The sequence below is a fragment of the Triticum dicoccoides genome, chromosome 2B (assembly GCF_002162155.2).
Source record: "Triticum dicoccoides isolate Atlit2015 ecotype Zavitan chromosome 2B, WEW_v2.0, whole genome shotgun sequence".
In the NCBI taxonomy this organism is placed as follows: Eukaryota; Viridiplantae; Streptophyta; class Magnoliopsida; order Poales; family Poaceae; genus Triticum; species Triticum dicoccoides.
The window spans coordinates 57,907,735-57,923,776 of NC_041383.1; the positions used below are offsets into that span (position 1 = coordinate 57,907,735).

The 16,042-nt window shown below is 43.2% G+C and overlaps 1 protein-coding gene and 1 pseudogene across 1 annotated transcript; both read left to right on the forward strand.

Annotated features, from left to right (window-relative positions):
- The first annotated feature begins 11,463 nt into the window (after positions 1–11,463).
- On the forward strand, positions 11,464–12,782 carry LOC119367108 (two-component response regulator ORR42-like). Its single transcript, XM_037632722.1, has 3 exons — positions 11,464–11,521; positions 12,072–12,293; positions 12,403–12,782. The coding sequence occupies exons 2-3, from the start codon at positions 12,078–12,080 to the stop codon at positions 12,589–12,591; spliced, it is 405 nt and encodes a 134-aa protein (XP_037488619.1). The 5' UTR covers positions 11,464–11,521; positions 12,072–12,077; the 3' UTR covers positions 12,592–12,782.
- Positions 12,783–15,339: 2,557 nt separating this feature from the next.
- LOC119360440 overlaps positions 15,340–16,042 on the forward strand; it is a 7,812-nt pseudogene continuing 7,109 nt past the window's right edge.

The following is a 16,042-nucleotide window of genomic DNA, read 5'->3' on the forward strand; positions in this document are numbered from 1 at the left end:
TGGGTTGCCTCCCAATAAGCGCTATAGTTTTACGCCCTTAGCTAGGCATAAAGCAAGGATCTAAGTTTTGTCATCTTTGGTTCTAGATCCATAGGATGCCCTCATGATTGATTCATATGGTGGATTAGTTCTTGTTCTAGGAAAGTGTTACATACCCTTCGTCAAAGGAAATTGGAACTTAATATTGCCTTCTTTCATATCAATCACTGCACCGATAGTGCATAAAAACGGTCTACCAAGAATAACTGGACAAGACGGAATTCAATCAATATCAAGAACAATAAAATCTATGGGCACATAGTTTCTATTTGCAAGAATAAGAACATCATTAATTCTTCCCATAGGCTTTTTAATAGTGGAATCCGCTAAGTGCAAATTTAAAGAGCATTCTTCAATATCGGTAAGACCAAGCACATCACATAAAGATTTTGGAATTGTAGAAACACTAGCACCCAAGTCACATAAAGAAAAGCACTCATAATTTTTGATCTCGAATTTGATAGTAGGTTCCAATTCATCATGCAATTTTCTAGGAATTGAAACTTCTAATTCCATTTTTTCTTCAAAAGCTTTCATCATGGCATCAACAATATGTTTAGTAAAAGCTTTATTTTGTTCATAGGCATGAGGTGAATTTATCAAGGATTGCAACAAAGAAATACAATCAATCAAAGAGCAACTATCATATTAAAATATTTGTAATCCAAAAGAATGGGCACATCACTAGTTAAAGTTTTGACCTCTTCAAACCCACTTTTACCAATTTTCACAACAAGACTTTTTCACCCTCTGAAATATTGGGACGCCTTCTAACTAAAGTTGACTCTTCTCCATTCCCTTTTTCATCAGTCTTAATTTTACTAAACAAGGAATCAATAGAAGAAACACCAATCATTTTAAGATGTTCATCACTTTTGCGAAATAAATCACTAGAAAACGCTTTTTCTAAAAGTTCTCTTTTAGCTCTAAGCATATTGGTTATTTTCTTACTTTCATCCATAGAAACATAAAGAGCTTTAATTGATTCATCTACTTTAGGCACAAAAAATTTCATCTTGAGATTTTCCACATCATGAGCAATTCTATCAACACTTCTAGACAAATCATCAATCTTATTCAACTTTTCTTCTATGGAAGTGTTGAAAGCTTTTTGCGTATTGATAAATTCTTTAATATTGCTCTCAAGATTAGAGGTATTCCTATTATTACTGTAAGATTGATTTCCTAGGAATTACCATAATTATTAGAGGAATTACTAGGAAAAGGCCTAGGATTAAATTACCTCTATAAGCATTGTTGTTGAAATTATTGCGAGAAATAAAATTCACATCTATGGCATCACTATTTTTCTCAATCAAAGTAGACAAAGGCATATAATTAAAATCAATAGGAGCACTTTTACTAGCAGCCAATTTCATAAGAGCATCAACTTTTTCACTCAAAGAAGAAATTTCTTCAACTCAATTAAGTTTTCTACTAGTAGGAGCCCTTTCTGTATGCCATTGTGAATAATTTGCCATAATGTTATCAAGCAATTTGGTGACTTCACCCAAGGTAATTTCCATAAAAGTACCACCCGCGACGGAATCTAAAAGATTGCGAGAAACAAAATTCAACCCTGCTTAGAAAATTTGTATGATCATCCAAAGATTTAACCCATGAGTTGGGCAATTCCTTAGCATCATTTTCATCCTTTCCCAAGATTGTGCAACATGCTCATGTTCAAGTTGCTTGAAATTCATGATCTAGGTTCTAAGGGAAATAATTTTTTTCAGGCGGAATATACTTAGTGATAAAAGCATCTTTGCACTTATTCCAAGAATCGATACTATTGCGAGGCAAAGAAGAGAACCAAATTTTTTAAGAATCACGCAAAGAAAACAGAAATAATTTCATCTTGACCACATCATTGTCCACATCTTTTTTCTTTTGCATATCGCATAATTCCATGAAGGTATTAAGATGGGACGCAACATCCTCATTAGGAGTACCAAAAAATTGGTCTTTCATAACAAGATTCAGCAAAGCAATATTAATATCACAAGTCTCCGCACTAGTGGCGGGAGGAGCAAGCGGAGTGCCAATAAAATCATTGTTGTTGGTATTTTCGAAGTCATATAGTTTGGTGTTCTCTTGAGTCATGATGACCACACAACAAGATTGCACTAAAAAACAGATCCGGCAAGAAAACGGCGAAGGGAAAAAGATAGACGAATAAAACGGCAATTTTTTGTGAAGCGGGGGAGAGGAAAATGAGAGGCAAATGGCGAACAATGTAAATTGCAAGGAGATGAGATTTGTGATTAGTAACCTGGTTATGTTGAAGATCATCCCCGAAAATGGCGCCAGAAATTCCTTTTGATGTCGCTTGAAGCTACGTCGGCATTTCCCCAAAGAGGAAGGGATGATGCAACACAGCGGCGGTAGGTATTTCCTTCGGATATGAAACCAAGGTTATCGAACCAATAGGAGAATCAAGCAACACAACGTAAACAACCCCTGCACACAAATAACAACACCTCGCAACTCGACGTGTTAAAGGGGTTGTCAATCCCTTTCAGGGTACGGTGCCTCAAGATAGGCAAAGGACGTGAGGTAAATTTGTAGAGATTGATAGATCGAACGCCAAATAAAGTAAACAAGAATAAATTGCAGCAAGGTATTTTTTGTATTTTTGGTTTAATATATCTGAAAATAAACGCAAGGAAAAAGTAGATCGCAAGGCAAATATATGAGAAAGAAGACCCAGGGGCCGTAGGTTTCACTAGTGGCTTTTCTCGAGAAAAATAGCAAACGGTGGGTGAACAGATTACTGTTGGGCAATTGATAGAACTTCAAATAATTATGACGATATCCAGGCAATTATCATTACATAGGAATCACGTCAAGATTAGTAGACCGACTCCTACCTGCATCTACTACTATTACTCCACACATCGACCGCTATCCAGCATGCATCTAGTGTATTAAGTTTATGGAAAAACGGAGTAATGCCATAAGAACAATGACATGATGTAGACAAGATCCGTTTATCTATTGCGGCAGATATGGATCCCGTCTTTTGATCCTTAGTAGCAACGATACATACATATCGGTTCTCTTTCTGTCACTGGGATCAGGCACCGTAAGATCGAACCCACTACTGGGCACCTCTTCCCATTGCAAGATAAATAGATCAAGTTGGCCAAACAAAACCCAAATATCAGAGAAGAAATAGGAGGCTATAAGAGATCACGCATATAAGAGATCAAAGGAACTCAAATAACTTTCATGGATATAAAAAGATATAACTGATCATAAACTCGAAATTCATCAGATCCCAACAAACACACCGCAAAAAGACTTACATCATATGGATCTCCATGAGACCATTGTATTGATAATAAAGAGATAGAGAGAGAGGAAGCCATCTAGCTACTAACTACGGACCTGAAGGTCTACAAAGAACTACTCACGCATCATCGGAGAGGCACCAATGGAAGTGGTGAACCCCTCCGTGATGGTGTCTAGATTGGACCTGGTGGTTCTGGAAGTCTGCGGCGGCTAGATGAATGTTTCGTCGACTCCCCTAGGGTTTATGGAATATTGGGGTATTTATAGAGCAAAGAGGCGGTCCAGGGGGCACCCGAGGTGGACACAACCCACCAGGGCACGCATGGGCCTCCTGGCGCGCCCTGGTGGGTTGTCCCCTCCGCGGGACTCCCCCCAGGTGCAACAAGGGCCCAACTTCTTCCTTCTGGTCCATAAAAAATCATCATAAATTGGCATGGCATTTGGACTCCGTCTGATATTGATTTCCTACGATGTAAAAAACATGCAGAAAATAGCAACTGGCACTTGGCACTATGTTAATAGGTTAGTACCAAAAAATGATATAAAATGACTATATAATGATTATAAATCATCCAAGATTGATAATAAAACAACATGGAATAATGAAAAATTATAGATACGTTGGAGATGTATCACTGTCCGAGGCATATACTTTAAACCATGGGGTCCAAGCTCAATGGTCCACTTGGCCACCCGGCTTGTAGCTTCTCTGTTTTGAATAATATCCCCTAAAGGAGCAGAACTGACCATAGTGATGGGATGACCAAGGAAATACAGCTTCAACTTACGACTAGCCATGAACACTCCATAAATTAGCTTCTGCCAATGTGGGTACCTTTGCTTAGATTCAATTAGTACCTCACTAACATAGTAAACCGGCCTTTGAACCAAATACTCCTTGTCTGACTCCTTCCTTTCCACAACAACTGCTACGCTGACGGCTCTGCTGTTTGCAGCCACATATAAAAGCAAGGGCTCCTTATCAATAGGAGCTGCAAGAACCAGCGGCTTCGCCAACTGTTTTTAAGCGGCTCGAATGCCTGATTGGCAGTATCACTCCAGACAAAATGATTTGTTTTCTTCATCATTTGGTATAAAGGAATAGCCTTTTCTCCCAGGTGGCTTATAAACTGGCTTAAAGCCGCAATGGGACCCGTCAAATGGTGGACGTCATTAATACACACCGGCTTAGCCAAAGAAGTGATAGCCTTGATTTTCACTAGGTTAACTTCAATACCTCTTTCAGAGACCAAAAAACCCAAGAGCTTGCCTACTGGCACACCAAAGACACATTTGGCCGGGTTAAGCATCATCTTGTAGACCCAGAGGTTGTCAAAGGTCTCCTTCAAATCATCTAACACAGTTTCCTTCCTCCTAGATTTCATAACTATATCATCCACATAAGCATGAACATTGCGTCCTATCTGGCTGTGAAGGCAATTCTGGACACAACGCTAATAAGTCGCCTGGGCACTTTTGAGCCCAAAAGGCATAAATACATAGCAGAAGGCTCCAAAGGGAGTGATGAAAGATGTCTTCTCTTGGTCCTTAACTGCCATCTTGATTTGATGATAACCAGAATAAGCATCTCAAAACTCAAACGCTCACAACCTGCTATAACATCAATGATCTGATTGATAGGAGGGAGAGCAAAAGGATCAGCCAGACAAGCCTTGTTAAGGTCCGTGTAATCCACACACATACCCCAAGTGACGTTTTTCTTAAGTACCAGCACTAGGTTAGCCAACCATTCAGGATGAAAAACTTCAACAATAAACCTGGCCGCCAAGAGCCGGGCCACTTCTTCACCAATGGCCTTGCACCTCTCTTCATTAAAACGACGAAGGAATTGCTTGACCGGTTTAAACTTTGGTTCAACATTGAGAGTGTGTGCTCAGCGAGTTCCCTCGGTACACCTGGCATGTCTGAAGGATTCCATGCAAAGATGTCCCGGTTCTCACATGATGAACTTGATGAGCGCGATTTCCTATTTCGGATCCATATTGGCACTGATACGGAACTGTTTGGATGAATCGCTGGGAACAAAATTTTGACCTGCTTGGTATCATCTACCGACTTAAACTTCAACAAAGAGTCATGCTCTATGATTGGCTTCTTCAAGGGGGTCATATCCGCCGGGTCAACATTATCTTTGTAGAACTTCAACTCCTCTATTGCACAAACAGACTCAGCATAGGCAGCATCGCCCTCTTAACACTCCAAAGCTATCTTCCTATCATTGTGCACCATGATGGTACCCTTACGACCCAGCATTTTAAGCTGTAGATAAACATAACAAGGTTGTGCCATAAATTTGGCATAAGCTGGCCGCCCAAATAGGGCGTGATAAGGGCTCTTGATCTTGACCACCTCAAAAGTCAATTTTTTGGCCCTATAGTCATGATCATTGCCAAAAGTCACTTCCAAGGTTATCTTACCTATCCGATATGCCGATTTAGCAGGCACCACCTGATGAAAGACGGTAGAAGACGTCTTAAGATCTTTGTCAGTCAAATTCATATGGAAAAAGTATCAAAATAAAGGATATTGATACTGCTGCCCCCGTCCATAAGCACCTTCGTGTACTTGTATCCTCCAACCTGAGGAGCAACAACCAAAGCCAGCTGACCCGGGTTGTCAACCCGGGGCGGGTGATCCTCACGGGTCCATACAATGGGCTGCTCTACCATCATAAATATCGAGGAACTGCCGGCTCAACCGCGCTCACCGCCCGTTTATGAATCTACTGACCTCGCTTGCACAAACTCGTGGTAAAAACATGATATATTGGCCACTATTTAGTTGCTTTGGATTACTCTGATAGCCAGACTACTGCTGATTACCTTGACTAGGTTGCTAATTAAAACCGCCTTGATTGCCTTGGACTTGGAATCCAGAGTTTGAGCCGCCACCTCCAAAGTCGGGACCGTGTGAGTCGGATCCTGACCCGCCATTCGGGCCAGGATGGTCCTGATAAAAGCCCGAATTTCTGTACTCTTTCATGATGAAACAATCTTTCCAAAGATGAGTACCCGACTTATCTTGAGAACCATGCTTTGGGCAAGGCCAATTCATTATCGCCTCCAGGTTGAACTTTGGCCCACCAAACCAGGGCATTGATTACTTCCCTTTACGACACTGATTATTATTCTGCGTGTTGGTATTAGCCACAAAATCTGAACCGCCGTCAGCTTGCTTGCGCTGCCCATATTGGCCTGACCCACCGCATTGTATTGTTGTCCCTTTCCATTACCGCTCTTCTTCCCCTTGCCAGAATTATCCTCATCAGACTCAGGGTCTTTAGTGTTATCAGAGTCGGCATACTTGATGAGATCCGCCATGAGCTCTCCCATGTCATTGCAGTGGCGTTCAATTCGCCCTAGCTTCTGTTTGAGAGGAACGAACCGGCATTTTTTCTCTAAAATTAGGATGGCTGAGCCAGCGTTGATACTTTCTGATGAATGGATAATGGCCGAGATCCGACGTACCCAATGGGCGGTTGACTCATCCTCCCTCTGGATGCAAGTGTCTAAATCAAGAATCGACGTAGGCTGCTTGCATGTGTCCTTGAAATTCTGAATAAAACGCGTCTTCAATTCAGCCCATGATCTGATGGAGTTAGGGGGCAGTCCCTTTAACCAGGTGCGAGCCGGCCCATCCAACATCATGGTGAAATATTTAGCGCACACAGCATCGTTGCCGTCTAACATCTCCATGGCCAGCTCGTAGCTCTCAATCCATGCCTCCGGAGGTTGATCAGCTGTGTAATTGGGCACATTGCGAGGGCCCTTGAAATCCTTAGGTAGACGCTCATTACGCAAAGCCGGCACCAGGCACGGCACACCCACGGTCCTAGAAGTTATCCCAGGTTCTACAGACATCGACGAGTTATGCTGAGGCTGTTGATTAGCCGCTAACTGAGCCGCCAGCTCAGCCTCCCGACGTGCCCTGGCCTGATACACGTAATCCTGAGCATCATTATCAGCACGTGGCGGGTCGTGCCCACGGGGCTGGTTACAGTGTCGCTCACTACTCGAAACCGCCGGCGACTCAATACGCCGGCTGTAACTCCGTCTGGGGCATGGATTCGAATGAATCCGCTTGCGGCTATACGAATAAGCCGCATGCTGATCTACCGCCGTCTAAAGGAGTTCCACGGCCTTCTAGGCTTCAACCGCCGCGGGAGTCTCACATTGCACTGGAAGAGCTGCTAGTCGCGACGCTGCAGCAATCATGTTATCCAGAGGATTAGAGAAATGACCTGGTGGTGTTGACACTCGCTGAGGCGGGGTTGAATTTACACGAGGCGGGTCAGCTACATGTGGTTGAGCCGTCATCCAGTCACGGGCGCCTCGACAACCCGGGTTACCTTGGGTGGGTTACTTGGTCCTGTCCCAGGGGCATTGAAAAGATTCCTTGCATCGTATTCCAAAGGTAGACGACTCTAATGCCTCCTGCGAAGAATGACATTTGATGCAGTCTGATCCAAGCTTAATCGGAAAGCTTCTGCTTGAATCCGTTGTGATTCTACGTCCAAGGCAGCTCGCTCTGTTGTCATCCTAGCGTTCTCAATGTTAAGCTCCTCCTTCGCCTGAGCTATCTCATCTCGTAGTTTTGCGACCTCCACCTTATGTTGTGCTTGAGTCACTGGGGTTGCCTCTGCAGCCAATAATGTTGCCAATGCGTCCAAGAGCTTAGATAAGACCTGCGCCAGCGGGCGCACAGGGTCGTTTGCTCCAGCTGTCGCCGCAGCTGTTGAACAGGAAGTCATTGGTGCCGCAGTTGATGAATTCTGCTCCGGCTGCATGCCGGCCATGAAGATCGCAACTCTGTTTGGCGGTTCATAGGGGTTCGGAATATTGTCGCCATCGGAATAGCCCCCAAGCCCGTCGTCTTACAGTTGATAAATTGAATTGGTCTTGCCGGTTGAGGACTCATCATCAGGGTAGATGGTTGTCTCTCCAGCGGACACAGATCCTTCCTCAAGATCTGTTCCATGAATAAAACCAACGAAAGTGTGTTTCACGGTGGTTTGAGCCTTGGCGGGTCGTGCGCGTCGAGCCATCTTGATGATGTCGGTGCAAGTGTCCGGCTCAGGCTTCGACTCGCCGATCTTGCCGATGAAGACGTGGATTCCGCCGAAGGGGACCCGGTACGGGTATTCGATTGAATCGGCTTCAGGGCCCCAGCCTGCGTCGACGATGTAGATTTTGCCCCAGCGACTCTTGGTCAGTCGGCCCATGGTGTATCTCTTGATCCATGAGGAAGCTGCCCTTCAAGAACTCGAAACCACCGTGCTCTGGCCCCACGGTGGGCACCAACTGTCGTGGACTTAACACGGCAGATGTCCTAGCAAAAGGACTTACATGTGGATCCATCGCAACTAGGTTAGCTTAAAGGGGTTGAACGGGACAAAGGACACAAATTTACCCAGGTTCGGTCCCTCTCAATGAGGTAAAAGCCTACTCCTGCTTTAGTTGTATTGCTTGGGTTCCGATTACCAGGGAGCAAATACACTTGACCTAGTTCCCGATTGATTGTTTGTTGAGCTAACCCGACATCGGGTGACCCCTTTATATAAAGGTTGATGCCTGGCGGCTTACAGAGTCCCGGCTGGCTGACACAGACGTGGCCGGCTCGGTTTCTAACTAAGCTTTCCTTACAGAACAAGTCGTCGCCTGGCGGTTCACACCTCCGGGCCATTGAGTCGTCTCTGGGTCTTGGGCCTTCAATAGGCTTGCTCTATGAACCGCCATCTTCATATCTTCTTGGACCTTATCGGGCCTCTTCATCATTAAGTCGCCAATGATATGACCTGGCCCCTGGGAGGGTCATACCTAGTAGTTATATCCCCAACAGGTCCTATAGGCGCCGTAGGGAGGTCTGGATGGCCGGCATGTGGCCATCCTGGCTATGGGTTGCCGCATGGAGTCCACCTCACCTCTGTGAATAGTGGTAGGAGACGACCCGGGTGGGCTGGGCTAGGCTGCACTGTGCAATGATGGCCCAAGTGCAGAGTGGGTCTTTGCTATTTTTCTTTTCTTTTTTTTGTGTTTATTCTTTCTACTATTATTTCAATACAAAATGATTTTAGTTGTAGATGAAACTTGTCACATAAATGTAGGCAATGTTTTGAGCTAGCCCACCAAGTTTCAATTTATTTTGAAATTTATTAATATTTTTTAAAATTGAGATGGATCAATTTAATGTTGATGGTTCTGTTTAAATGGTATTAAGGGCATTTAAGCATTTCAAATGATGTTGGTATCTTCATGACATTTAGTTACTGAATATTTGCAACAACACCAACATTTTTGTTTTACTATTTGAAGAAATAATAATTTGACTTGCAATTTGAATTTTAATTTGAGTTTGATTTTTTTATCAAGGGGCAATAAGCTTAGCAAAATAAGATGGCATGGCATCATTAAGGTGAAATCACTATAGCTTAATTATAGGGGTGTTACAGTACCTGTAGTATGATAGTGACATGATGTTGACACTTGAACACCACTTGGATCCCCTCTTAATAGTGTGGGATCCTTGTAACTCAAAATTTATATAAAAGATTATGCGCTTCTTCTCTATTGTCATCTTCTTGAGTCATATCTCGTTTGACGTGTCCATGATCGCTACATAATGATGCCAAGGAGACTAATATCATGTTTATTCACTTAGCAACCATAATTAGTATCCTATATGTATTCTGTCATCAACATCAAAATATGATTAAGAGCATAATTGCACTTTTACATTTGCTCATTAAATCTATAATCAAAACTTCTTATTGGTTCCATTTTGATTAGACATGCATAGAATCACATAATGACCATCAAGAACATCAGCTAAATTAATACCGTCTAGCCGCTGGGCCAGGGCCCAGCCTGGACGGAGGCCGGCCGTGTCTTTGTCGATGAACTGTCGCCGGGATAGATCCGAGCAGCTAGAGGCGGATTCAGTACCTGCATGCGACGTGTAGGCATTGACATGGTCGTGCGAACGAGTACCCGACCAATCCATGGCAAGGCGTAGTCGCATGCGGTCGGATTCGCCAAATCCGGCAGCCGCGTGCGCCAAATCTCGCAGCCGCAGATATAGCGGTTGACCGCTGGTGCCGAGGCGAGAGAGGCACGGATCCGACCGTCATGCTCTGGTCGCTGGGCTACACTGTGAGGCAGCAAGTCAGCAAGGTGGTCGAGAAAATGGCGGTGGAGGCTATGGCGGGGGCGGCGGCGAGGGGGGGGGGAAGAAGAAAAACGGACGACTGTGTCCCCGACGGGTGGGCCAGGGGAGGACAAGGGCACACGTCATGCGCGTCTTCTCGTGTCCTTTTTGATGCAAACGCGGCCCAAGTTTAGACCGGAAATGGGTTGAAAGCGGACAGAAAAAGGATATTTGTCCATTTGCTCCCGCATGTTGGGCCGTGTTTTGTGTCTGTTTAGACCCAAACGGACGGGAACGAACCATTTGGAGTCGTGCGTTAGAGTTGGCCTTAGATGGCCAGGTACTTTCTAGGGAAACAAGCCGACCCAGGGTTCAAGTTCTACACGTCACATGGGTGCTCAAATATTTTCAATATTTAGTTCAGTCTTTCTGACATTATTATTTCAATGCTATGACTTGGCATTTTACAATGAAGTGCGTGTGGTGACATTGTCAATTTCAACATGTATTGACTCAACATCACATAACTGCTCCCAGTGGTAGGTATATGTGTGCGCCTTCATAGGGGTGAGTATGTGTGTGTGTTGCGAGTTTATGCGTTGTAACGTGTCTCAAAATAAAATATTAACTATAGTGTATTGGCCAACATTCAAAATTTGGAACTATAACTCATACAACTTCTAGTAACTTGAGGACATATAGTTTAATACATGACCTTAGATATGAAACATTAAGTTGCATATAAACATCAATCGAGAATATTTAGGTGGGGACATGACTCATTAATAACAAAATATTCGCGACCAATATTGATTTCCCCATTTATACTTGGGCGAAGATCGGTGCGGATTTTCTACGCGTGTAAAGGCGGTGGAGATAGGTTGTCCATTGGACACACTTACCTTTTCCCATCTATAAATACCTTATCATACGAGGCATACCAGCACCTAACCACCAGACTATCTAGTGGGAAGAGTAGGAAGATCCCCAATCTCCTCCAGCACCATCTGGTTCTAACCTTCAGGTATATGTTCCATTATTTGTTTTCCTGCCTTGTTTTATCATCAGGCTTCTGGTGCTTTTAGTTTTATCATCAGGCTTCTGGTGCTTTTAGTGTCCATGCTTTACATCCATGAGAATGTTAGAGGTGGATCAATACCAGTATAGGGTGGAATTATCCATTCTAATTTGACATGTTAATCGATATCTTCATCATGTTGTTGTTAGCACCCATCTATATGCATTTATGTATAATTGTTGGCATGTTCATTGTTTATTTTCCATGTTGATGTTATCTAGGCACATCGGTTTTTTCAATCCTACATGTCATAGAAAAAGGAATGAATATGGGAATCTTTGCAAGCATGGCACGATCGATCGTTCTCTGTCATTGTTTCATTTTGAAATAGACAATTTTGTTTCATTATGTTATGCGATGTTTACACTATGAGTTTAGTAATATATTAAGATTTTGCTAGTTGATTCTTTTCAAGAATAACAACGTGCTTTCAAGTACTAATATGTCATGTGTGGATCAAGAATAAAATATATTCAAGTTTTTGTAATTCGTTTAGGTGATCATGGAGCTCAAGGCCAAAGGATCCACCTCTATCAAGGCACTACTTGTAGAGGACATTGAAGTTTGTAGGTTGGTCCTCTCAACAATTCTGCTCAGACTTCACTGTGAGGTTACTCTAGCCATGAATGGGAAGGAAGCTGTTGATTTGTTCCTTGAGGGGAAGAAGTTTGACATTGTTTTGTTCGATAAGAATATGCCCATCATGACTGGTCCAGAGGTAATTAATTCTATATCAATGTATATGCAAGTATTTGGCATGTATTTATATAAGTATAGTCCTCTTATTTACGAAAAATAGACAATATAATATTAATATTGCTCGACAGGCAATTGTCAAGATTCGTGCTATGGGGGAAACTGATGTGAAGATGGTTGGGGTTTCTGCCGATGATCATGCCATGGAGGCGTTCATGAGTGCTGGTGCTGATTTATTTGTGCCAAAACCAATGAGGATGGAGGCTCTCGGCCCTATCATTCAAGAGGTCATCAACAAGAAGAAGAATGACATGGTCTAGCGCAATTCATCTTGCTTAAGCGATGGAGGAAGTAATAATGTATAATTTTTTTTATCTATGTTTGCTTCAGTCTCCATTGTTGTGTTGCTTGTTCAAATGTATCATTTGATTTCGAGAACTTCATGTTAATGGCGAGACATCATTATCCATAATAATAAGGTACCTATGATATATTGGATCGATATAATCTATAGGTCTTTCTATTTTTGGCCAAGGCTTCTCACTAACTCATGTTTCATGTTGTGAGTCATGTACCCTTTTGAGAGGAAAATTATTCGACTATCAATATTTTGTAACTGTTATATGATCCGGATTACCAGTTAATGGTCAGTGTGGCGTATCCAATTAATGGCCGCTAGTATTAATCCATCACCGATCCTTTATATAAAACTATTTGCATACACCCCCATATCTCTGCCATGTCCATGTAAGTTAAATTAACTTGCCACGACATTTTTCTCTAGCCCCGCCATTCAGCCTCGCTGGTGTCGACAAGTTATACATTTAAAATCTTACAATCTACTATGAGGTTTTTTGAAGGAAGTACAGAGGAGCATTGTGTCATCTCCCTACTTCCAATGATTGAGATCGACATGACATACATCCAATCGGGTTCACGCAAAAGAAAGAGGGACGTGCGAGCTGCATAAACGTATTGATCAAAAAATGAAGCAAAGCTTGCTTTGGAAATGAAGGAAAGTTAGTTTAGGGATCTATTATCTCGTTGAGGATCTCCTTCTTGAACAAGGGAGGAGCTCCACGAGCGAGGTAGGGCTTGGGGCTGCCCCAAAGAGCCTTCGACCATCTATGTCACTGCATCTGGCCTCTACTTGAACTATGACAACTGGAGTGAAAAATACACTACATATGTACAAAGAATAGTGATCTTTGATTTTTCCTTTGCATAGCATGATTGGATATTACAAAAGACAACACAAAGCTTACATAGACATGATAACCAGCGGAAGTACGTGCATAAATCGGTAACTATGGATTACACGGTTGTGTGGCTGACAGGTGGGGCCTATTGACTGCTGAGTCAGCAGTCAACAGTCGGGTTGACTGGTCAAACCTGACCAATGGGACCCACTAGTGTTACTTGTGAGCTGCGTTGGGATTTCCTCAAAGAGGAGAGGATGATGCAGTACAGTAGAGATAAGTATAGCCCTCAGTTAAGAACCAAGTTTATCAATCCAGTAGGAGAACCACACAAGACCTCGTGAACAACACCTACACACAAAATAATAAATACTTGGACCCAACGCGATAGGGGGTTGTCAATCCCCTCGGCGGTTAATTGCAAGGATCAAGTGTGATAATGGTAGGCAGATAAACCAAAACACAAAATAAAAGGATGGTAAATAAATTGTAGCAAGGTATATTTGAATTTTAATATATGACAAAGGTAGACCCGGGGGCCATAGTTTTCACTAGTGGCTTCTCTCTCACAGAAAAAGCATACAGTTGGTAAACAAATTACTACAATTGATTGAAAAGCGCATAGTTATGGTAACATTCAAGGCAATGATCATGTATATAGGCATCACGTCGGAGACAAGTTGACTGACTCCTGCCTACATCTACTACTATTACTCCACACATCAACTGCTATCCAACATGCATCTAGAGTATTAAGCTCATAAAGAATGGAGTAACGCCTTAAGCAAGATGACATAATGTATAAAAAGTAAATCCAATCAATATGAATAAACCCCGTCGTTTGCCCTTTAATGGAAACAATGCAAATACGTGTCTTGTCCCTTTCTGTCACTGGGATATAGATCACCGCAAGATTGAACCCATTACAAAGCACCTCACCCATTGCAAGATAAATCAACGTTCGCCAAAACAGACAAATAGATCGGAGATAAATACAAATCTGTAACAATCATGCATATAAGAATTTAGAAAGGACTCAAATAATATTCATGAATAATCTAATCATAAACCCACAATTCATCGGATCCCAACAAACACACCGCAAAATAAGATTACATTGAATAGATCTCCAAGAACATCAAGGAGAACATTGTGTTGAAGATCAATGAGAAGAAGCCATCTAGCTACTAGCTATGGACCCGTAGGTTTGTGGTAAATTACTCACACATCATCGGAAGGGCGGCAAGGTTGATATAGCTCCATGATCGATTTCCCCTCCGGCAGAGTACCGAAAAGGCCTCCAGATGGGATCTCGGAAGAACAGAAAATTGCGGCGATGGAAAATTATTTTGGGTGGCTCTCCATTGGTTGCCCGATGCCTTGTCGTCTCTTCCTTTCTCGTCTGGTGTCCTCCCGAAGCTTCGAGGGTCTCTCTTGTCTAGAAAAAAAATAGTCAAAAAAGTTTCGTGGCATTTGGACTTCGTTTGGTACCGATTTCCTGGAAAACTAAAAATAGGCAAAAAAATAGCAACTAACACTTGACACTAAGTTAATAGGTTAGTCACAAAATATGATATATAATTGCATATAAAACATCCAAGATTGATTCTATAATAGCATGAAATAATAAAAAATAGATACATTGGAGACATATCAACTGGTCAATTGGGTTTAGTCAGCATTTTAATTAGTTTAATTAACTATAATTAGGATGCGAGGCCTAGTGGTCAGTGATAGGACTTAATTAATAGGGTATTATTTAAATTAATTAAATGTTAATATGGGGGCCGTGTGTCAGTGACACATTACATTTTTTGTTATTTCTAATGACGTTCCTAGCAGGTCGGGCCAGCGAGTCAGTGACTCGGGATGGTCCAAACATGGTGGCCCGCCGGCGGTAGAGCTCCGGCGACCAAAGGAACAACAGTGGGGCTCGGGATTGCATCTCCGGCGACCATTTGGGGCGCGGAGGACGTGTATGAATCAGAGAAGCGGCGCACGTGCAACGTTGGCATTGGTTCATCTGGAGATGGCCGGAGTTAGCATCGTGTTGAGGCGAGGCGGTTGCCGGAGCTTGGGGGATCACTACTAGGGAAAACCTTATACACAGCATCTTAGCAGTAGCGCTGGACAAAACAGGACGCTGCTGCTACTTAGCAGTAGCGAGTTTAAATAAACCGCGCTATTGCTACTACTTCAGTAGTAGCACGTTCTGCTAAAGAACGCTTCTGCTATACTTGTACTGGGCGCAGTTGTCTAGACACACTTAGTAGTAGCGCATGTAACCCACCAGCGCTACTGCTACATCCCTTAGCAGTAGCGCTTTTCTCTGAAACGCGCTACTACTGACTTACCTTATCCTAGAGCGGTGCAGTTCCCTCTCGCTCACTCTCTCCCTCTCACTCGCTCTCGCCCGGCCGCGTCGAACCCGTCGTCCGCCGCCGCCGCGCTGCTCCTCGCCGAGGTACTCCCTCCTCCTTCGGTCGTACTCCTCCCACCGCCCCTCCCTCCTCCTTCTCCGGCTGCCCCCTCCCTCCTCCTCCTCGGGCCGCCCCCTCCCCCTCCACCCTCC